The sequence below is a fragment of the Entelurus aequoreus genome, linkage group LG04, assembly GCF_033978785.1.
Source record: "Entelurus aequoreus isolate RoL-2023_Sb linkage group LG04, RoL_Eaeq_v1.1, whole genome shotgun sequence".
In the NCBI taxonomy this organism is placed as follows: domain Eukaryota; kingdom Metazoa; phylum Chordata; class Actinopteri; order Syngnathiformes; family Syngnathidae; genus Entelurus; species Entelurus aequoreus.
The window spans coordinates 3,427,392-3,450,069 of record NC_084734.1 but is presented as its reverse complement, the minus strand read 5'-3'; the positions used below and the strand labels follow the sequence as shown (position 1 = coordinate 3,450,069).

The window sequence follows — 22,678 nt, the reverse complement described above, 5'->3', positions numbered from 1 at the left end:
ATCTATAGCATTAAGCCAATCGTCCGTCATTTGTATAAGAGCCGTGGACGTAGAGTGGCCCGTTCTATATGCATGTTGACAATCAGTTGCTAGCCCATTTGATTGAAAGTAAGCTTGAATTTGTGCATACACACATTTCTCCAGTATTTTACATAACCCAGGTAGGATGCTTATTGGTCTAGAATTGCCCTCATTGAAAGCCAATTTGGTATCCTTATGTAGAGGAGTAACCTTAGCCACCTTCCATATCTTTGGACACAGGCCCACTTGTAAACATTTATTAAAAATATGACAAACAGGCACTGATATGATACCAGCAGTCATTTTCAGTAATTTACTATCCAGGTTGTCTACACCAGCTACTTTGTTGTCAGGAAGAGAGTGTAGTAACCTCTCAACCTCACTGACTTCAACCTGATGAAAATTGAATTCACAGTCCTTATTATCCATTATAATATTCCTAATGAGGTCAGCTGATTTGTTGTTATTCGATATATGCATACCATGCCTTAATTGAGATACCTTGTCAACATAATAGTTATTAAAATGATTGGCAATGTCACATGGCTTAGTGAGTACCAACACATTTGATTCCACAAAAGGTGTACAGACATTGTTCCTTCTACCCATGATTTCATTCAAAACATTCCATAAGTTTTTGCTATCATATCTCACATCATATAACCTCTGTTTGTAATATTCCCTTTTTTTCAGTTTGTTTAACTTTGTGACCTGGTTTCTTAAGGAACAGTACTTATGCCTGTCATCAATTAAACCAGAGTTGACGGAGGCTTTTTTAGCCATGTCTCTTTCTGTCATTAAACCTCTAAGTCCATTATCAATCCATGGGGCAGACTTAGTTTTGACAGAAAACTTCTTCAAAGGGGCATGCTTGTCCACAACACTCATGTACATTAACATAAATAAGTCCAGTGCAGCCTCAGGGTCTTCCTCACTGCACACCTCGTTCCAATTTAAACAGGATATTTCATCAATAAAACATTCTTCATCAAATCTCTTATAAGACCTTGTAAAAATAATTTTCGCTTTAGGTTTAGGAACCCTTGTCTTTCTGGTGACAGATATTATATTGTGGTCAGTAAAACCTACAGGAACCGAGACTGCTTTGGAGCATTGGTCCGGAACATTTGTATAAATATGATCAATGCATGTAGCTATAATAATACCATCACTATTACTACCTATTCTCGTGGGAGGGGCAACAATTTGGGACAGATTGCAAGCATTTAAAATGGATAGTAACTTATTTTTGTTTGTACACCCCTGTCCCAGCCAGTCAACATTCATATCACCCAGTAAATAGATTTCTCTATTCGCATCTGATATCCTGTCAAACATCTCACATAACTCCTTCAGATACGGAGCATCAGCACTAGGAGGCCTATAGAAACAGCCTACTATAATTGGTTTCAAATAAGGCAGATAGACCTGCACACAAATAGCTTCAATACTCTCCTTCATCAAATCATTGCGCACTTTGATAGATAAATGATTCTGAACATAAATAGCCACCCCACCCCCAAACCTGTTCCTATCTTTCCTAAAAATTGAGAACCCCTCAATGGCTACAATTGAATCAGAAAAGGAATCATCAAGGTGGGTCTCAGAAATGGCAAAGATATTAATAAAATTATCTTTGATAATACACTCTACTTCCTGATACTTATTACGCAGGCTGCATACATTCACGTGAGCTAACACCAGGCCCCTATGAAGGCCCAGCTTAGTGCAGGACAGTTAGTTCATACCAATTTAACTAACATTACATTACAAACATTAACAACATTATTAGTACAGATTCATTGATAAGTACTTTCCCTTTCTAAATTCATACACATTTAATTAAATAATTCAAAACAATTTCATATTTCTTACATTATTAGATAGTATTACACTTTATTATATTTGCAATTGCACGCAGTACAAGTATTTTTTCAGTCAAAACAGAAAAAAAGGAATACATTTAGTAAAAAAAAATGATAATGTACTCTGTTGGCACGTATTATTTCTCCACTTTCACGGGGTCATATCAAATGAGCCTTGAGTTTGACAAGGGTGCTTTATATCAGTGGTTCTCAAATGGGGGTACGCATACCCCTGGGGGTACTTGAAGGTATGCCAAGGGGTACGTGAGATTTTTTTTAAATGTCTGTCAAAAAGAACTGTGAAAAGAAATGCAACAATGCAATATTCAGGGTTGACAGCTAGATTTTTTGTGGACATGTTCCATAAATATTGATGTTAAAGATGTATTTTTTTGTGAAGAAATGTTTAGAATTAAGTTAATGAATCCAGATGGATCTCTATTACAATCCCCAAAGAGGGCACTTTAAGTTGATGATTACTTCTATGTGTAGAAATCTTTATTTATAATTGAATCACTTGTTTATTTTTCAACAAGTTTTTAGTTATTTTTATATCTTTTTTTCCAAATAGTTCAAGAAAGACTACAACAAATGAGCAATATTATGCACTATTATACAATTTAATAAATCAGAAACTGATGACATCAGTGTTTCCCACACATTCATTTATTTGTGGCGGCCCGCCATGAAAGAATTACGTCCGCCAAAAATATATTTTTCGGCTTTTTTTTTATTTTTAATTTTTATATTTATTTTTATTTTTATTTTTATTTTTATTTTTATTTTTATTTTTATTTTTATTTTTATTTTTATTTTTATTTTTATTTTTATTTTTATTTTTATTTTTATTTTTATTTTTATTTTTATTTTTATTTTTATTTTTTATTTTTTGTCCTGTCCAGCTTCTCAGGCAAATCATATAGTTGATGTAGATGCCCATATCGGCTGTTCAGATTTACTTTACAAAAGAGAAGTGTAGGATACTTCTCTTGTTGCCTTATTTGTACTTGACTTTATTAAATGTATTTATATTAGAAACACAACATGTGTATATAACAAAGGGTGCAAAGTCTGCAGGCAGTAGGAAACACATGGTTAAGTGTAGGGAGTAAAACTGATGGCAGTCTAAAGTTCAAGATTTTTGGAGCTCTTTGTTCAGTGGATCAGATGTTTGTACCACCACTAATGTTTTCTGTTTATTTGTTACTGACTGTGGCAGGACACCTCTGCCTCTGTTTCACTTTATGTTGCTGGTAAATAATATGGTTGTAGTAGTAGGCTAAAGTTAAATTATTTAGTATGCACTAATTAAAGGGGCAGAGCCATTTTAGCTTTTATATTTTATAAGATATATTTTTTGTAAGAACCACAATTAATAAATACATTTCAGTGAATAACTTACTGTTCAAATCTGTATATAAATATGTACATAAAGTGTTGTAATTACATTGTAAAATGGATGGATGGATGGACGTTTAAAACAAAACTTTTATTATTAATTAGTAAGTATACATTTTTTGAGCCTTTTTAGAGAAAATCATATCATTCTAGTAAATTATGCAAATTACTCGATGATGTCATGGTGACCACGGCCCATAGCCACACCGCCACAGGTATCTTGGCAGTTTATGGGAAACACTGGACATAGTGCTGTATTTTACTTCTTTATCTCTTTTTTTCAACCAAAAATGCTTTGCTCTGATTAGGGGGTGCTTGAATTTAAAAAAATGTTCACAGGGGGTACATCACTGAAAAAAGGTTGAGAATCACTGCTTTATATGATGTCGTATTGAGTTTCCTTGCATACCTTTTGGGCCTCTCGCATGAGTGCCCCAGGTCCAGTACTGCCCGGGTGCCATGGATGTGACGTAGTTTTCGGGGTCTGCATGCATGGCCTTGCGCATGAGTGTTCCATCCATGTTGATGGAGTTGTAACTGTGTAGAATAGGAACAATACACTCACTGCTATGGTATGACACACGGTGTAGTGCAGTGGTCCCCAACCACCGGTCCGCAGACCGATTGGTACCGCGCCGCACAAGAAGTTCTTTTTTTTTTTCTTCTTTTTTTTTTAATGAAATCAACATAAAAAACACAATATATACATTATATATCAATATAGATCAACACAGTCTGCAGGGATACAGTCCGTAAGCACACATGATTGTATTTATTTATGTAAAAAAAAAAAAAAAAAAAAAAAAAATAATCTTTTTTTTTTTTAAATACAAACCCCATTCCCCCCCAAATCCCAGACATATTATCTGGTGTTTTGTTTCGCAATATTATGCAAAAGCAACTTTTCTTACCTTCTGGTACCTGCTGATCTGTATTTGGGATCTGCATAAGTCCTGAAAATTTGCACGCATCCGCCTTTGTAGTTGTCGATAAGCTTCTTCTTTTTCTCTATCTTCTTGTTATGTGACATTCATCCTCCGCTGTTGCCATTTCTAATATAAAGTAGTGTAAAGTTCTTACTTATATCTGTCAGTAAACTCGCCATGAAAGCGCTAAAACATACCGGTGTGGTGAGTTTACATTATTCACCCAAGGAACTTTAGTTATTAGAGAGTTCCGGTCGGACGGTTTTCCACGGGACACATTTCCGGGCGTTGTTGTTGCACTAGTGAGCCACGGAGGAGGAGATGCTGCTCCGTTATTGATTGAAGTAAAGCAAGAGTCTCCAACGTGGTAAGGACCAGATGAGTAGCCCGCTGGCCTGTTCTAAAAATAGCTCAAAGAGCAGCACTTACCAGTGAGCTGCCTCTATTTTTTAAATTGTATTTATTTACTAGCAAGCTGGTCTCGCTTTGCCCGACATTTTTAATTCTAAGAGAGACAAAACTCAAATAGAATTTGAAAATCCAAGAAAAAATGTTAAAGACTTGGTCTTCACTTGTTTAAATAAATTCATTAATTTTTTTACTTTGCTTCTTATAACTTCCAGAAAGACAATTTTAGAGAAAAAATACAACCTTAAAAATGATTTTAGGATTTTTAAACACATATACCTTTTTACCTTTTAAATTCCTTCCTCTCCTTTCCTGACAATTTAAATCAATGTTCAAGTAAATTTATGTTTTTTATTGTAAACAATAATAAATACATTTTAATTTAATTCTTCATTTTAGCTTCTGTTTTTCGACAAAGAATATTTGTGAAATATTTCTTCAAACTTATTATGATTAAAATTCAAAAAAAATATTCTGGCAAATCTAGAAAATCTGTAAAATCCAATTTAAATCTTATTTCAAAGTCTTTTGAATTTACTTTTTAAAAAAAAAAAAGTTTTTTTTTTTTTTTTTTTTTAACATAAATAAATACAATCAGTGTGCTTACGGACTGTATCCCTGCAGACTGTATTGATCTATATTTATAATGTATATATTGTGTTTTTTATGTTGATTTCATTAAATTTTTATTTTTTTTATTTTTTTTATTTAATTCTTGTGCGGCCCGGTACCAGTCGGGCCGCGGCCGGTACCACTGCTCTAGAGCAGTGTTTTTCAACCTTTTTTCAGCCAAGGCACATTTTTTGCGTTGAAAAAATGCGGAGGCACACCACCAGCAGACATCATTAAAAAACGAAACTCAGTTGACAGTAAAAAGTCGTTGTCGCAATTGTTGGATATGACTTTAAAGCATAACCAAGCATGCATCACTATAGCTCTTGTCTCAAAGTAGGTGTACTGTCACCACCTGTCACATCACCCCCTGACTTATTTTGAGTTGTTTGCTGTTTTCCTGTGTGTAGTGTTTTACTTCTTGTCTTGCACTCCTATTTTAATGTCTTTTTCCTCTTTGTTTGGTATTTTCCTGTAGCAGTTTCATGTCTTCCTTTGAGCGATATTTCCCGCATCTACTTTGTTTTAGCAATCAAGAAGATTTTAGTTGTTTTTATCCTTCTTTGTGGGGACATAGTTGATTATGTCATGTTCGGATGTACTTTGTGGACGCCGTCTTTTCTCCACAGTAAGTCTTTGCTGTCGTCCAGCATTCTGTTTTTGTTTACTTTGCAGCCAGTTCAGTTTTAGTTTCGTTCTGCATAGCCTTCCCTAATCTTCAATTACTTTTCTTAGGGGCACTCACCTTTTGTTTATTTTTGGTTTAAGCACACTGCAAAAACTGAAATCTAAGTAAGATGAAATATCTCAAATAAGGGTGATATTTGCTTATTTTCTGTCTGATATGATAATTCTTCTCACTAAGCAGATTTTATGTTAGAGTGTTTTACTTGTTTTAAGGGTTTTAGTCCTAAATGATGTCAGTGAAATATTACAGCTTGTTGCTGAGATTTGATGACCTATATTGAGTAAAACATGCTTGAAACTAGAATATCAACTGTTGCAAAGCTGTGTCATCAACACTCACAAGTATAAAACTGCTTTTTCAAAGTAATAATTTCTTACTTCAAGCATGAAAAAAAAAATCATAATGCCGAGCGCATATCATTATGTCAAGATAATGGCACTACTATTTACTTCATTTAAGAATATTTTTCAACATATTGGGCAAAAAGGTCTCATTTTTTTCTACCAAGAAAAGTGCACTTGTTATTAGTGAGAATATACTTATTTTAAGCTATTTTTGGGTTCATTGAGGTGAGCTAATTTTACTTGTTTTGGAAAGTCTTGACAAGCCAAATTTTCTTGTTCTATTGGCAGATAATTTTGCTTAGTTCAAATAAAATACCCCTCATTTTTGTATTGTTTTTTTCTTGTTTTTGAACACTGACTTTTTGCAGTGCATTAGATACCGTTTTACCCGCACGCTGCCTCCCGCTGTTTCCGACATCTACAAAGCAATTAGCTACCGGCTGCCACCTACTGATATGGAAGAGTATTACACGGTTACTCTGCCGAGCTCTAGACAGTACCGACACTCAACAACAACACTTATTTTGCAGACTATGATTACTGCTTTACAAAAAATACTTTTAACTATTGCTTTAAAATGTAATATCGGAAATTATCGGTATCGTTTTTTTTTTTTATCGGTATCGTTTTTTTTTTTTTGTTTGTTTTTTTTGTTTGTTTTTTATTTGTTTTAATTAAATCAACATAAAAAACACAACATACACTTACAATTAGTGCACCAACCCAAAAAACACAAAAGGGTTGTTTCCTTCTGTTATTAATATTGTGGTTCCTACATTATATATCAATATATATCAATACAGTCTGCAAGGGATACAGTCCGTAAGCACACATGATTGTGCGTGCTGCTGCTCCACTAATAGTACTAACAGTTCATTTTACTCATTTTCATTCATTACTACTTTCTATGTAACTGTTTTTATATTGTTTTACTTTCTTTTTTATTCAAGACATTTTTTTTTATTTATTTATCTTATTTTATTTTATTAATTAAAAAAAAAAAAGTACCTTATCTTCACAATACCTGGTTGTCCAAATTAGGCATAATAATGTGTTAATTCCACAACTGTATATATCAGTATCGGTATCGGTTGATATCGGTATCAGTAATTAAAGAGTTGGACAATATCGGAATATCGGCAAAAAGCCATTATCGGACATCCCTACTTTGAACCCAAATAGGTGAAATTAGATAACACACTAGTGTGCCGTGGCACAGTGGTTGAAAAACACTGCTCTGTACAACAGGAGCACTCTAGTGGTCTTTCTCTCCCATATTTCGACGTGAAAGCCAGTTGAATAGCATATGAACGGGTTTGTATACCTTTTAATGGAGGAATGCTGATTCTTTGTGAGGGTCCAGTCTGTGTTGGCTTGCTTCAGCTGCGGAAACAGAAGGAGGAAAATGTGAAGTCAATTTAAAGTCATCCGTACATTCACTTGGTGCACCTGCAGGTGTGTCTGTATTTATGGGTAATGATGTGTTTATTTTGTGTGCTTCTGAGTGGTGTTGAGCGACACTTTATGTGACCAAGAGCAGTTTCCAATAGTCTCCTCATGTATAAGGTAACCAAAAATATTAGAAGTAGTATGATAATATTCATTATAGAGCAGGTTTACCTAATGGTGTGGTTGCAGGGAGTACAATGTTAAACCCAGGTCTAGAATGAAAGAAGGAAACAAGTCTAATCAAAATTACACATTTCCATTCAAAAATTCCGCTCTTCTCTTTGTGTCATGCGTCATGGTGTTAGTCCTTAAACACAAACATGGTTAGGTAAATAGTGGTACCTCAACTTAAGAGTGTTTTCAGATAAGTTATGCTTCAAGTTGCAACCAAAAACTTGGGTTACAAGTAGGGATGTCGATAATATCGGCATATTATCGGCCGATAAATGCGTTAAAATGTAATAACGGAAATTATCTGTATCGTTTTTTTTCTTATCTGTATCGTTTTTTTTTGTTTGTTTTTTTTTTAATTAAATCAACATAAAAAACACAAGATACACTTACAATTAGTGCACCAACCCAAAAAACCTCCTTCCCCCCATTTCTGTCTGTTATCAATATTCTGGTTCCTACATTATATATCAATATATATCAATACAGTCTGCAAGGGATACAGTCCGTAAGCACACATGATTCTGCGTGCTGCTGCTCCACTAATAGTACTAACCTTTAACAGTTAATTTTAATAATGTTCATTAATTACTAGTTTCTATGTAACTGTTTTTATATTGTTTTACTTTCTTTTTTATTCAAGAAAATGTTTTAAATTTAGTTATCTTATTTTATTATTATTTTTTTAAATTACCTTATCTTCACCATACATGGTTGTCCAAATTAGGCATAATAATGTGTTAATTCCACGACTGCATATATCGGTTGATATCGGTATCGGTTGATATCGGTATCTGTAATTAAAGAGTTGGACAATATCGGAATATCGGATATCGGCAAAAAGCCATTATCGGACATCCCTAGTTACAAGAATCTCCGCGGTGGAAATGTCACGGTAAAACCCGTAAGAGCCGCCCGAAACATCTGGATTCAGTAGCGAGCGTTAGCTTGTAGCTAGAGATGGACGTAGCAGTGTTGTGTGAATGTGAAGGACAATGCTGAAAAGAAGAAGTGGATGATATTCATTGAATGAAAGAAAGAAATCATCGAAAAACATGACAGAGCGTGTAGTGCAGGGGTCACCAACCTTTTTGAAAGCAAGAGTTACTTCTTGGGTAGTGATTAATGCGAAGGGCTACCAGTTTGATACACACTTAAATAAATGTCCAGAAATAGCCAATTTGCTCAATTTACCTTTAACTCTATGTTATTATTGATAATGAATGATATTTACACTTAATTGAACGGTTTAAAAGAGGAGAAAACACGAAAAAAATGAAAATTAAATTTTGAAACATAGTTTCTCTTCAATTTCGACTCTCTAAAATTCAAAATTCAACCGAAAAAAAGAAGAGAAAAACTAGCTAATTCGAATCTTTTTGAAAAAATTAAAAAAAGAATTTATGGAACATCATTAGTAATTTTTCCTGATTAAGATTAATTTTAGAATTTTGATGACATGTTTTAAATAGGTTAAAATCCAATCTGCACTTTGTTAGAATATATAACAAATTGGACCAAGCTGTATTTCTAACAAAGACAAATCATTATTTCTTCTAGATTTTCCAGAACAAAAATTTTAAAAGAAATTCAAAAGACTTTTAAATAAGATTTAAATTTGATTCAACAGATTTTCTAGATTTGCCAGAATAATTTTTTTCAATTTTAATCATAATAAGTTTGAAGAAATATTTCACAGATATTCTTTGTAGAAAAAAATGAAGCTAAAATGAAGAATTAAATTAAAATGTATTTATTATTCTTTACAATAAAAAAATAATAATACTTGAACATTGATTTAAATGGTCAGGAAAGAAGAGGAAGGAATTTAAAAGGTAAAAAGGTATATGTGTTTAAAAATCCTAAAATCATTTTTAAGGTTGTATTTTTTTCTCTAAAATTGTCTTTCTGAAAGTTATAAGAAGCAAAGTAAAAAAATGTATGAATTTATTTAAACAAGTGAAGACCAAGTCTTTAAAATATTTTCTTGGATTTTCAAATTCTTTTTGAGTTTTGTCTCTCAGAATTAAAAATGTCGGGCAAAGCGAGACCAGCTTGCTAGTAAATAAATACAATTTAAAAAATAGAGGCAGCTCACTGGTAAGTGCTGCTATTTGAGCTATTTTTAGAACAGGCCAGCGGGCGACTCATCTGGTCCTTACGGTCTACATGGTGCCCGCGGGCACCGCGTTGGTGACCCCTGGTGTAGTGGATCCACATGGGGAAGCAATTTGATTGTATCACTGCAAGTCTGTGCCATGCATACTGAAGCAGAATGAGTCAAAATACTATTTAAACATGTATCTATGAAAATATGGGAAAGCTGATGATGGTGTGTTTGACAAAGGATACCGTCAAAGTCCAATTTCCAAGGTAAATTCTGTACATAATACTTTGTGGAACTACTGTATTGTTTATACCCGATTAAATTGTATTGTTTTCACTCAATAGTTCTTCGATAAAAGTTAGGTTTTCTTTTTAATAGCACGTTACATCATTAAAACGGTACTGTTTTGGCGGGGCCGAGCACCAGTTACACAGATTTCCGTTCATTTCAATTTGAGATGCGAGGGTTTTGAGTTAAGAGGACCAATCAGGCTCATAGGTTGAGGTACTACTTTGTACACGGCAAAAAGTCAGTGTTCAAAAACAAGGAAAACAAATACAAAAATGAGGGGTATTTTACTTGAACTAAGCAAAATTATCTGCCAATAGAACAAGAAAGTTTGGCTTGTCAAAAATTTCCAAAACAAGTAAAATTAGCTAACCTCAATAAACCCAAAACTACACTGCAAAAACTGCAATCTAAGTAAGATGAAATATCTCAAATAAGGGTGATATTTGCTTATTTTTCTGTCTGATAAGATAATTCTTCTCACTAAGCAGATTTTATGTTAGAGTGTTTTACTTGTTTTAAGTGTTTTGGTCCTAAATGATCCCAGTAAGATATTACAGCTTGTTGCTGAGATTTGATGAGCTATATTGAGTAAAACATGCTTGAAACTAGAATATCAACTGTTGTGTCATCAACACTCACAAGTATAAAACTACTTTTTTAAAGTCATCATTTCTTATTTCAAGCATGAAAAAAAAAATCATGACTTTGACACAATTGTGTCTCATAATTAAAACAGATGACAGCCAAATGGACTTTGTTGTTTTATTTTCAATGAAACAATAGAAAATATGTACTCATATAGTAGTACAGTTGTTATTAGTGAGAATATATTTATTTTAAGGTATGTTTGGGTTCATTGAGGTTAGCTAATTAGGGACCGCAATGTCCCTTTGGGACAGAGAACCCTATTGTTATTGTAAAGTTTTATTCTTTATTACTATTATTATTCCGCCGCCTCTTTGAGCTGTAATGTGACCCCTAAACATGCTTCAAAACTTACCATATTTGACACACACATCAGGACTGGCGAAAAATTGCGATCTAATCAAAAAACCAAACACCAAAACTCAAAATTTCGCTCTAACGCCCCCTAGGAAAAAACACAGACAAAACTTCTTGTAACTTCCGGACCTAGAGTTCATACATTGACATCCTTCAGCAAAAAGCAACAGGAAATTGGCAATTCCCCCTTCAAAACAAAAGTTTAGTAAAATCACTCACTTTTGCCTCTTTGAGCTGTAATTTGACCCCCTTAACATGCTTCAAAATTCACCAAACTGGACACACACATCAGGACTTGCAAAAATTGCGATCTAATTAAAAAAAAAAAAAAAAAAACTCAAAATTGCGCTCTAGCGCCTCCTAGGAAGAACACACAAACACAACTGCTCCTAGGAAGAAAACTCAGACAAAACTGCCTGTAACTTCCAGTAGGAATGTCGTAGAGACATGAAACAAAAACCTCTATGTAGGTCTCACTTAGACCTAGATTCCATACACTGACAACCCCCAGCAAAAATCAACAGGAAGTTTTTAATCCCCCCTTCAAAACAAAAGTTGAGTAAAAACAGTCACCTTTTTTCAAACATTATCTCCTCTGAGCGTGTTTGTCGTGTCGGCTTCAAATTAGCACAGGAGAGAGATTGAACCCTTCTGATTAAAAGTTGATGAAAGTTTTTTAATGCTATGGTTTGGATTTTATGAGCCCTCAAAGTCGGTCCCGTCCATCGCTGCTTGCAGCTTTAATTGTACTTGTTTTGGAAAGTCTTGACAAGCCAAATTGTCTTGTTCTATTGGCAGATAAATGTACTTAGTTAAAATAAAATACCTCTAATTTTTGTATTTTTTATTCTTGTTTTTGAACACTGACTTTTTCCAGTGTACCTTAAAATAAGTATATTCTCTAGAGATGTCCGATAATATCGGCCTGCCGATATTATCGGCCGATAAATGTGATATCGGAAATTATCGGTATCGTTTTTTTTATCATCAGTATCGTTGTTGTTGTTGTTGTTTTTTGTTGTTTTTTATTAAATCAACATAAAAAACACAAGATACACTTACAATTAGTACACCAACCCAAAAAACCTCCCTCCCCCATTCACACTCATTCACACAAAAGGGTTGTTTCTTTCTGTTATTAATATTCTGGTTCCTACATTATATATCAATATATATCAATACAGTCTGCAAGGGATACAGTCCGTAAGCACACATGATTGTGCGTGCTGCTGCTCCACTAATAGTACTAACCTTTAACAGTTAATTTTACTTATTTTCATTAATTACTAGTTTCTATGTAACTGTTTTTATATTGTTTTACTTTATTTTTTATTCAAGAAAATGTTTTTAATGTATTTATCTTATTTTATTTTATTTTATTTTTTTAAAAAGGACCTTATCTTCACCATACCTGGTTGTCCAAATTAGGCATAATAATGTGTTGATTCCACGACTGTATAAATCGGTATCGGTTGATATCGGTATCGGTAATTAAGAGTTTGGACAATATCGGAATATCGGATATCGGCAAAAAGCCATTATCGGACATCCCTAATATTCTCACTACTAACAACTGTACTACTAATTGAGTACGTATTTTCTATTGTTTCATTGAAAATAAAACAGCAAAGTCCATTTGGCTGTCATCTGTTTTAATTATTAAGTCATGATTTTTTTTTCATGCTTGAAATAAGAAATGATGACTTTAAAAAAGTAGTTTAATACTTGTGAGTGTTGACGACACAACAGTGGATATTCTAGTTTCAAGCATGTTTTACTCAATATAGGTCATCAAATCTCAGCAACAAGCTGTAATATCTTACTGAGATCATTTAGGACCAAAACCCTTAAAACAAGTCAAACACTCTAACATAAAATCTGCTTAGTGAGAAGAATTATTATTTTAACTAAGTACATTTATCTGCCAATAGAACAAGAAAATTTGGCTTGTCAAGACTTTCCAAAACAAGTCAAACTAGAGCGCAATTTTGATTTCTGGGGTTTGTTTTTTTTACTAAACTGTTTGGGGCACGTTTTTCTATATGTGTGTAAAATTTGGTGAGTTTTGAAGCATGTTAAGGGGGGCAAAGTAGTGCGCAAAGCTGCGGAATAATAATAATAAAACCTTACAATAACAATAGGTTCCTTTCGTCCCATTGCAAAAGGAACTCCCTTTGGGATTCCTTTGACAATGGTCCTGTGCGGACCCTAATTAAAGCTGCAAGCAGCGATGGACGGGACCGACTTTGAGGGCTCATAAAATCCAAACCGTAGCATTAAAAAACTTTCATCAACTTTTAATCAGAGGGGTTCAATCTCTCTCCTGTGCTAATTTGAAGCCGACACGACAAACGCGCTCAGAGGAGATAATGTTTGAAAAAAGGTGACTGTTTTTACTCAACTTTTGTTTTGAAGGGGGAATTGCAAACTTCCTGTTGATTTTTGCCTGGCGTTGTCAGTGTATGGAATCTAGGTCTAATTGAGACCTACATAAAGGTTTTTGTTTCATGTCTCTACGACATTCCTACTGGAAGTTACAAGTAGTTTTGTCTGAGTTTTCTTCCTAGGAGCAGTTGTGTTTGTGTTTTCTTCCTAGGGGACGCTAAAGCGCAATTTTGATTTTTTTTAATTTTTTTTTATTACATCGCAATTTTTGAAAGTCCTGATGTGTGGGTCCAGTTTGGTGAATTTTGAAGCATGTTAAGGGGGTCAAATTACAGCTCAAAGAGGCAAAAGTGAGTGATTTTACTAAACTTTTGTTTTGAAGGGGGAATTGCCAATTTCCTGTTGCTTTTTGCTGAAGGATGTCAATGTATGACATCTAGGTCCGGAAGTTACAAGTAGTTTTGTCTGTGTTTTTTCCTAGGGGGCGCCAGAGCGAAATTTTGAGTTTTGGTGTTTGGTTTTTTGATTAGATCGCAATTTTCGCCAGTCCTGATGTGTGTCAAATATGGTAAGTTTTGAAGCATGTTAAGGGGGTCAAATTACAGCTCAAAGAGGCGGCGGAATAATAATAATAATAAAGAATAAAACGTTACAATAACAATAGGGTTCTCTGTCCCAAAGGGACATTGCGGTCCCTAATTAGCTAACCTCAATGAACCCAAAAATACCTTAAAATAAATATATTCTCACTAATAACAACTGTGCTACTAATTGAGTACGTATTTTCTATTGTTTCATTGGAAATAAAACAGCAAAGTCCATTTGGCTGTCATCTGTTTTAATTATGAGACACAATTGTGTCAAAGTCATGATTTGTTTTGTTTTTACATGCTTGAAATAAGAAATGATGACTTTAAAAAAGTAGTTTTATACTTGTGGGTGTTGACGACACAACAGTTGATATTCTAGTTTCAAGCATGTTTTACTCAATATAGGTCATCAAATCTCAGCAACAAGCTGTAATATCTTACTGAGATCATTTAGGACCGAAACCCTTAAAACAAGTAAAACACTCTAACATTAAAAATCTGCTTAGTAAGAAGAATTATCTTATCAGACAGAAAATAAGCAAATATCAAATCAAATCAAATCAAATCAAATCAACTTTACCACAGGGGTAGCCAAAGTGCTGTACAATGGGCAGGTTAAAAATAATACGAGAACCGAGCAAACAACACAACACAAACAGAACACGATAACAAAATAAATAAATAAAATAAATAAAACATAAAAACAGGTTCACAGCAGGTGTATTATGGGGTGCCATTGCTGGATGGATATCACTCAGTGTTAAAAGCCATGGAATAAAAGTATGTTTTTAAGAGAGATTTAAAAACAGGAAGAGAGGAGGCTTGTCTAACACTCAGAGGTAGGTCGTTCCAGAGCTTGGGAGCAGCAGCGGCGAAAGCTCTGTCACCTCTAAGCTTCAGCCGTGTGTCCCGGACCGTCAGTAGCAGCTGATCGGCTGATCTTAGGGATCGGGTGGGGCAGTAAGGCTGAAGGAGGTCGGAGAGATATGTTGGCGCGAGGTTGTTTAGACATTTAAAAACAAATAAAATTAGTTTAAAATGGATTCTGTAACGCACAGGGAGCCAGTGAAGGGACGCTAATATAGGGGTGATGTGCTCACGTCTGCGGGTCTGTATTAGCAGACGAGCAGCAGAGTTCTGCACGAGCTGCAGGTGGGCTAATGCCTACATACATTGCAGTAGTCTAAACGAGTCGAGATAAAGGCGTGGATTAATTTCTCAAGATCATGTCCTGATAGAAGCGGTTTCACTTTCGCTATTTGGCGTAATTGATAAAAGCTTTTTTTGTACGACGCTGCTGATTTGTTTTTCAAATTTAAAGTCTGAGTCGAACCCTTATTTCAGTTCCTGCGGTGTACGTTCTTGTGCGACGACAACAAAGGCTCTCTACTCCATTCGAAATCGATGCCTCCACCGTGTGGATGTCTGGTAGAAATTCATTTTAAGAGGCGAGGTGGCGTTGTTGCCCTCAGCTAAGATTCGCCTGTCACTTGGTTTTGCTTTTATCCTCCGTGGCGCTGCGGGGGGGGGGGGGGGGGGGGTGGTGAAAGAGGGCACCCGAGTGATATTTACGCCTGGTCCCATGCAGTCTCTCTCTCTCTCTCTCTCTCTCTCCACTCTGCCTCATATTATTCACCCCACGCTCTATTAATTCACTAAAAGTCGCTATAAGACGAACAATGCGACCCAAAAGCGTAATAATACCGTTATTTATACCGGAATATGTATTCCAAACGCACCCATTGCCAAGCGGCCTACAAAACCAATTAGAAGCCCAGCAGGATGAAACAGAACATGATTGTAATCTTCAAAGGGGAGCTGGCCAAGGAGAAAATGATGGAAATTATCATCGTGTGTGTGTGTGTGTGTGTGTGTGTGTGTGTGTGTGTGTGTGTAAGTGTGTGTATGTGTGTGTGTGTGCACTTAATGTGAATATTCAAGGTTTGTCATCACGGAGAGCCTTGGAAAGTCACTCCAGGTCCTTGTGCTGCCGTCTATGACTTCACCTTGCATCCACGCTGCCAGGCCTCCATCCATGGCGTCACTGGATGATGTGTCCTCTCGACCTCTGCCTGTGCGTGCGTGTGCGTGCGTGTGTGTGTGTGTGTGTGTGTGTGTGTGTGTGTGTGTGTGTGTGTGTGTGTGTGTGTGTGTGTGTGTGTGTGTGTGTGTGTGTGTGTGTGTGTGTGTGTGTGTGTGTGTGTGCGTGGGTGTGTGTGCTGCTGAGTGAATTAGGGAGCCAATTAACGATTAAAGAGGGACGCTCTCTCCTCGAGGAGCTGCATAACAACCCCCCGTGACCTCAACCGCCCACCCCCTGGAAGTAGTGTGCCCGTGACCGAGATGACATTTGTCATTCTCCCTGGTGGTGTCTGCTGGTGATTAACACACACACACACACACACACACACACACACACACACACGCACGCGCACACACACATTCTTGTATTTCTTACCTTCTTGAGACCTCTGAATAATGCCAACCACTTTAGGACCCGCCTTTCTAGATGTATGATGATTTGTATTTACAACATTAATAATATCACAGGTGTCAAACTCAAGGCCCAAAGGCCAGATGTGGCCCGCCACTTCATTTTATTTGGCCCTCGAAAGCCTGGAAATAATGTGCATCAATAAAGCACTGTAACTTTTCTTACTAAATGTATTATTTCTTTCTATTTTGCATATATGTGTCTTAATTGATATATATAGATGTGTCTTAATTGGATTATCCAAAAAAAATAGTGCTCGATACCGTGGTAGAGCGTAATATGTATGTGTGGGAAAAAAATCACAAGACTATTTCATCTCTACAGGCCTGTTTCATGAGGGTTTCCTCAATCATCAGGAGATGAGAAAATCTCCTGATGATTGAGAAAACCCTCATGAAACAGGCCTGTAGAGATGAAATAGTCTTGTGATTTTTTCCCACACATACATATATATATATATATATATATATATATATATATATATATATATATATATATATATATATATATATATATATATATATATATATATATATATATATATATATATATATATATATATATATATATATATATATATATATATATATATACAGATCACGACAAAAACAATTAGCTACCGGCTGCCACCTACTGATATGGAATAGTATTACACGGTTGGACTGGACTTTCACAATATTATGTCAGACCCACTCGACGTCCCACTGGGGTGAGTTTTCCTTGCCCTTATGTGGGCTCTGTACCGAGGATGTCGTTGTGGCTTGTGCAGCCCTTTGAGACACTAGTGATTTAGGGCTATATAAATAAACATTGATTGATTGATTGATTGATTACTCTGCCGAGCTCTAGACAGCGGCGACACTCTTATTTGCGGATTAAAATTAGTGGTTTGCAAAAAAAATAAAATTTCAAGCCAAATAGGTGAAATGACATCATCTCCCACGGCACGCCAGTGTGCCGCGGCACAGTGGTTGGAAAAACACCGCTCTATTACAGGCTGACCTCCTCCAACCTCCGAGGACAAAGCTATACGAACAATGGGTTTTCTGCTCCGCCGCTCCCAGTCTGTGGAACGCTCTCCCTGACCACCTGAGGGCACCACAGACTGTGGATTTTTTTTTTTTTTTAAAGCCTTTTTTAGATATAAGCATACTATAGTTTTAGCTATTTGGCTATTCTATTTTTTTTTAATTATCTTTTTATTTTTTTTTATTTTTTAATACACTGTAGCACTTTGAGGTTTTTTACTCAATGTAAAGTGCTTTATACAAATTTAAAAAAATAAAAATAAAATATTAGATGCAATTGTTTTCATTTTAGGGACCATGAGCCCGGTCCTAACTTGTTCACACCTCCTCATATTGGAACATACTTTTCCTTGTTGATGTCTCAAGAAGGGTGGATATACAAGCACACACACACACACACACACACACACACACACACACACACACACACACACACACACACACACACACACACATACATGTCTTGCCTACTTTGTGTGGACCCACGTTTGGTTAGTAGGTTGTGAGGGCCCCCCTTTCCACTATAGCTAGAATGATGAAAAAATATATATCTAGCCCTAGATGGGAGTAAAGAGTTGCAACTAGGGATGTCCGATAATGGCTTTTTGCCCATATCCGATATTCCGATATTGTCCAACTCTTTAATTACCGATACTGATATCAACCGATATATACAGTCGTGGAATTAACACATTGTTATGCCTAATTTGGACAACCAAGTATGGTGAAGATAAGGTACTTTTTTAAAAAAATAATAAAATAAGATAAATACATTAAAAACATTTTCTTGAATAATAAAGAAAGTAAAACAATATAAAAACAGTCACATAGAAACTAGTAATGAATGAAAATGAGTAAAATGAACTGTTAAAGGTTAGTACTAGTAGTGGAGCAGCAGCACGCACAATCATGTGTGCTTACGGACTGTATCCCTTGCAGACTGTATTGATATATATTGATATATAATGTAGGAAGCAGAATATTAATAACAGAAAGAAACAACTCTTTTGTGTGAATGAGTGTAAATGGGGGAAGGAGTTTTTTTTTGGGTTGGTGCACGAGTAAGTGTATCTTGTGTTTTTTTATGTTGATTTAATAAAATAAAAAAAACAAACAAAAAAAACAAAAAAAACAAAACAAAACGATACCGATAATAAAAAAAACGATACCAATAATTTCCGATATTACATTTTAAAACATTTATCGGACATCCCTAGTTGCAACCTCACTTTCAGAATGCAAAACACACAAAGTCAAAAAAATATTTGACTTCTGTAGTTGTGAGGACCAGGCAAATGTCCTCACGAGTCAAAAGATCCTCACAGAAAGGATGGCTATCAAGTGGATGTCCACACAAGGACGGTGAGACAAGTGCACACACACACACACACACACACACACACACACACACACACACACACACACACACACACACACACACACACACACACACACGCACACACACACACACATTAACGGTCTACTGCCCTGTCTGCCGGAATTAGAAAACACTACATCCTGCCTCCTTTAATTCCCTTGTCTCCCCTCCTCCCCTCCTCCCCTCCTCCCCTCCCCGTCCACCCCCTGCTGACAAATATGACTTCCCATCTCCGTCTCCCCCTTGCACCCAGAGACGTCGCCCATCTACAGGCGGCCCACGTCTCAGTCCAGCCATGTCCTTGCGCTCCCTCCTCCTCCTCCTCCTCCATTCCTTGTGTCCTATACTCCCACTTCCAAAAAAAACCCCAGAACATTTGCTGTTTTTCATCAATAATGGACATGCCCCCCCCCACCCACCCCCCCACCCCCACCCCCCAAGGAGAATACGCCACATTGTGCGATATAATGCTTCTGTGAGGGATGACCAGAGGGGTGATTTGTCCTATATAGTCTCGGCTGTAAGAACCAGGGACAAACTGTCATTCACCTTGTCCATTACCCTTGACTTGTTGTTGTGCGGGAGGGGGGGTGGGGGGGGGGGGGGGGGGGGGGGGGTAATTTAGTCTCCCCCCACCTCGCCTCCTCCCCCCTGACACATGATGGAAGAGGCATTAAGAATGAATTTTCTTTCCCCCCCCCCCCCCCCCCCCCCCGCAGCAAATTAAACCGTGCAATTGTCCACTTTTACGCGTGCGTAATTAAGCTTCCAAATGCGCACTGTGCGTAATTGTTCAAAAAGCACCCTTAAAATGAATTTAAAAAAATAAAAAAAGTGGGATTTATTATTATTATTATTGATTTTACCTAGGGGTGGTCGCTCCGTTGTTCACCGACGCCCCCCACGAATGCTCCGCGCTCTTGGCTTCGTTGTTGCGCGGCGCGCTGCTCGGGCTGCACGGCTTCAAAAACATGAAGTCGCTCTTGGCGGACTCCGGGGTCAAGCAGACTTTGTAGCAGTACGGCTGAGCCACGCTGCCGCCGCCGCCGCCGCCGTTCGCCTCCACGCAGTTGGTGGGCACTTTGTTGGCCGTGGAGGAAATCTGCAAGTTGAGGTTGGATTTCTTGAAGACCTCCGCGGGAGGATCCGGCTGGAAGCCCGCGCAGCAGCAGCAGGCAAAGGGCGGCAGGTTGTAGCCGCTCAGGGTCTCACGGTCCTTGTAGCACTTGACCGCGGCCAGGACGATTATCGCCACCAGGAAGATGAACGATATGGTGCTGAGTGACACGATCAAGTAGAGGGAGAGGTTGGAGGCGGGCTGCGGGCTGAGGGTGAGGTCGCCGTAGTCGGATAAGGACTCCGGGACGCTGTCCACCACCGTGAGGACTACGGAGACGGTGGCGGAGAGAGGAGGCTGCCCGTTGTCCTTCACTTGGATCACCAGCCGGTGCCGGTATGCGTCCTTGTCCGCCAGCCTGCGGATAGTCCGGATTTCCCCGGTGTACAAAGCCACGCTGAACAGCCCCGGGTCGGTGGCTTGCGTCACCTGATAGGACAAGCGGGAGTTTTGCCCCGCGTCCGCGTCCATGGCCGTGACTTTAATGACCAGGTAACCGGCGTCCACTGAGCGCGGCACCACCTCCGTGGCCACGGTGCCGTTTTTGGGCAGCGGGGACACGACCACCGGCGCGTTGTCGTTTTGGTCCAAAATAAAGACGTTGACTGTTACGTTGCTGGCGAGTGGCGGGAAACCGGCGTCCTGCGCTTGGACTTGAATGTGGAAGTTCCGCAGCTGCTCGTAGTCAAAGGAGCGCAGCGCGTAAATGTTGCCGTTGTCCGAGTTGATTGACACGTACGTGGACACCGGCATGCCCTGGATTGGACCGTCGAGGATGGAATAGGACAGATACGCGTTCTGGTTGGAATCCGGGTCGAAGGCGGTCACGGTGCAAATAGAGGCGCCCGGGGCGTTATTCTCGGTCACGTAGACGGTGTAGGACGGCTGCGAGAACCGCGGCGGGTTGTCGTTAATGTCCGACACCTGCACCAGGACGGTTTTACGCGTGGATAAAGCAGGCGAGCCCAGGTCGCGAGCCGTGAGCGTGATGTTGTACTCGCTCACCGCCTCCCGGTCCAAGAAGTCGCTGGTCACCAACGTGTAGTAGTTCTTGAAAGAGGAGTGCAGCTGGAACGGGACGTTGTTGGGGATTTGGCAGTCCACGTTGCCGTTCTCGCCGGAGTCCTGGTCCATGACGCTGATGACGGCGATCACCGTGCCGGGCGGCGCGTCCTCCAGCACCGGCGTGGACACGGAGGTGAGGATGACCTCCGGGGTGTTGTCGTTCACGTCCACGATGTCCACCAGGACTTTGCTGTGCACGGCGACCGCCGAGGGTCCCCGGTCCCTGGCCTGCACGTACAGCTCGTACACGCTGGCTTTCTCGTAGTCCACGACGCCCTTGACGCGGACCTCGCCCGTGTACGGGTCCACGCTGAACAGCTCCCGCACTTTGAGAGGCGCGTGCCCGCTGAAGGCGTACGTCACCTCCCCGTTGGCGCCCTCGTCCAAGTCGGTGGCGTTGAGCTTCAGCACCGGCGTGCCGCGCGGCGCGTTCTCCACCAGGCTGGCCCGGTACACGGAGCGGTCGAACACGGGCACGTTGTCGTTGGCGTCCAGCACCGTGATGGTGATCAACGCGGTCCCGGTGCGCTCCGGTGACCCGCCGTCAAAAGCGGTCAGAACCATCTCGTGTTTCTTACGGCGCTCCCGGTCCAGCGGGGTGTCCAGCACCAGCTCCGCGAACTTGCTGCCGTCGTTACGCGTCTGGATGTTGAGGATGAAGTGCTCGTTGGCGCTCAGCTGGTAGGAGCGCAGCGAGTTCGCGCCCACGTCCAGGTCCTGCGCGCTCTCTAACGGGAAGCAGGAGCCGGGCGCCGCCGACTCGGTGATGTCTATGTTGAACTCGCTCCACGGGAAGCTGGGAGAATTGTCATTCACGTCTAAAATCTCCACTTCCACTCTGTAGAGCTCCAGCGGGTTCTCGATGACGACTTGCAGGTGCAAAAAACAGCTGGGGCTGCGCTCACAAAGCTCCTCTCTGTCTATTTTCTCATTCACGAACAAAATGCCGTTCTCCAAGTTGACTTCTAAATACTGCTTCTTGGCCCCGGAGACGATGCGGAAGCGACGCGCGGACAGCTTGGCCACATCCAAGCCCAGGTCCTCCGCGATGTTGCCCACGAAGGCTCCGTGCTCCAGCTCCTCGGGGATGGAGTAGCGGATTTGCGCCAGCACCAAGTCCACCACGCAGGCGCACAGCAGCAGGGAGATGACCAGCCCGGTCACCGGCAGCCAGCTGCCCTTGGAGAGCCTCCGGTCCATTTTCTAGTGTCGTGCGTAAAAGTCACCACAGCCTGGACATGGTGTAGAAATACGCACGGACGTCACAGCTTGAAGCAACGGAGTCCTCATGCGTAACCTTTTAACATATTTGCTAACTTTACGCGCTGTGTGAGGAGAG

General features: G+C 39.0%; 1 protein-coding gene across 3 annotated transcripts in view; it reads right to left on the bottom strand.

Annotated features, from left to right (window-relative positions):
- LOC133648189 (protocadherin-10-like) overlaps positions 1-22,678 on the bottom strand; it is a 27,400-nt gene extending 4,722 nt beyond the window's left edge. Inside the window, exons 1-5 of one of the 3 annotated variants that reach the window (XM_062044018.1) lie at positions 20,218-22,678; positions 20,024-20,118; positions 19,004-19,007; positions 7,587-7,645; positions 3,694-3,821 (exon numbers count right to left, since the gene is read on the bottom strand). In XM_062044018.1, coding sequence (XP_061900002.1) covers positions 3,694-3,821; positions 7,587-7,645; positions 19,004-19,007; positions 20,024-20,118; positions 20,218-22,539 — 2,608 coding nt within the window. In that variant the 5' untranslated portion in view covers positions 22,540-22,678. Of the gene's footprint in view, positions 1-3,675; positions 3,822-7,586; positions 7,646-19,003; positions 19,008-20,023 lie in introns of all 3 variants that reach the window. The other 2 variants (XM_062044017.1, XM_062044016.1) reach the window with 2 other exon arrangements.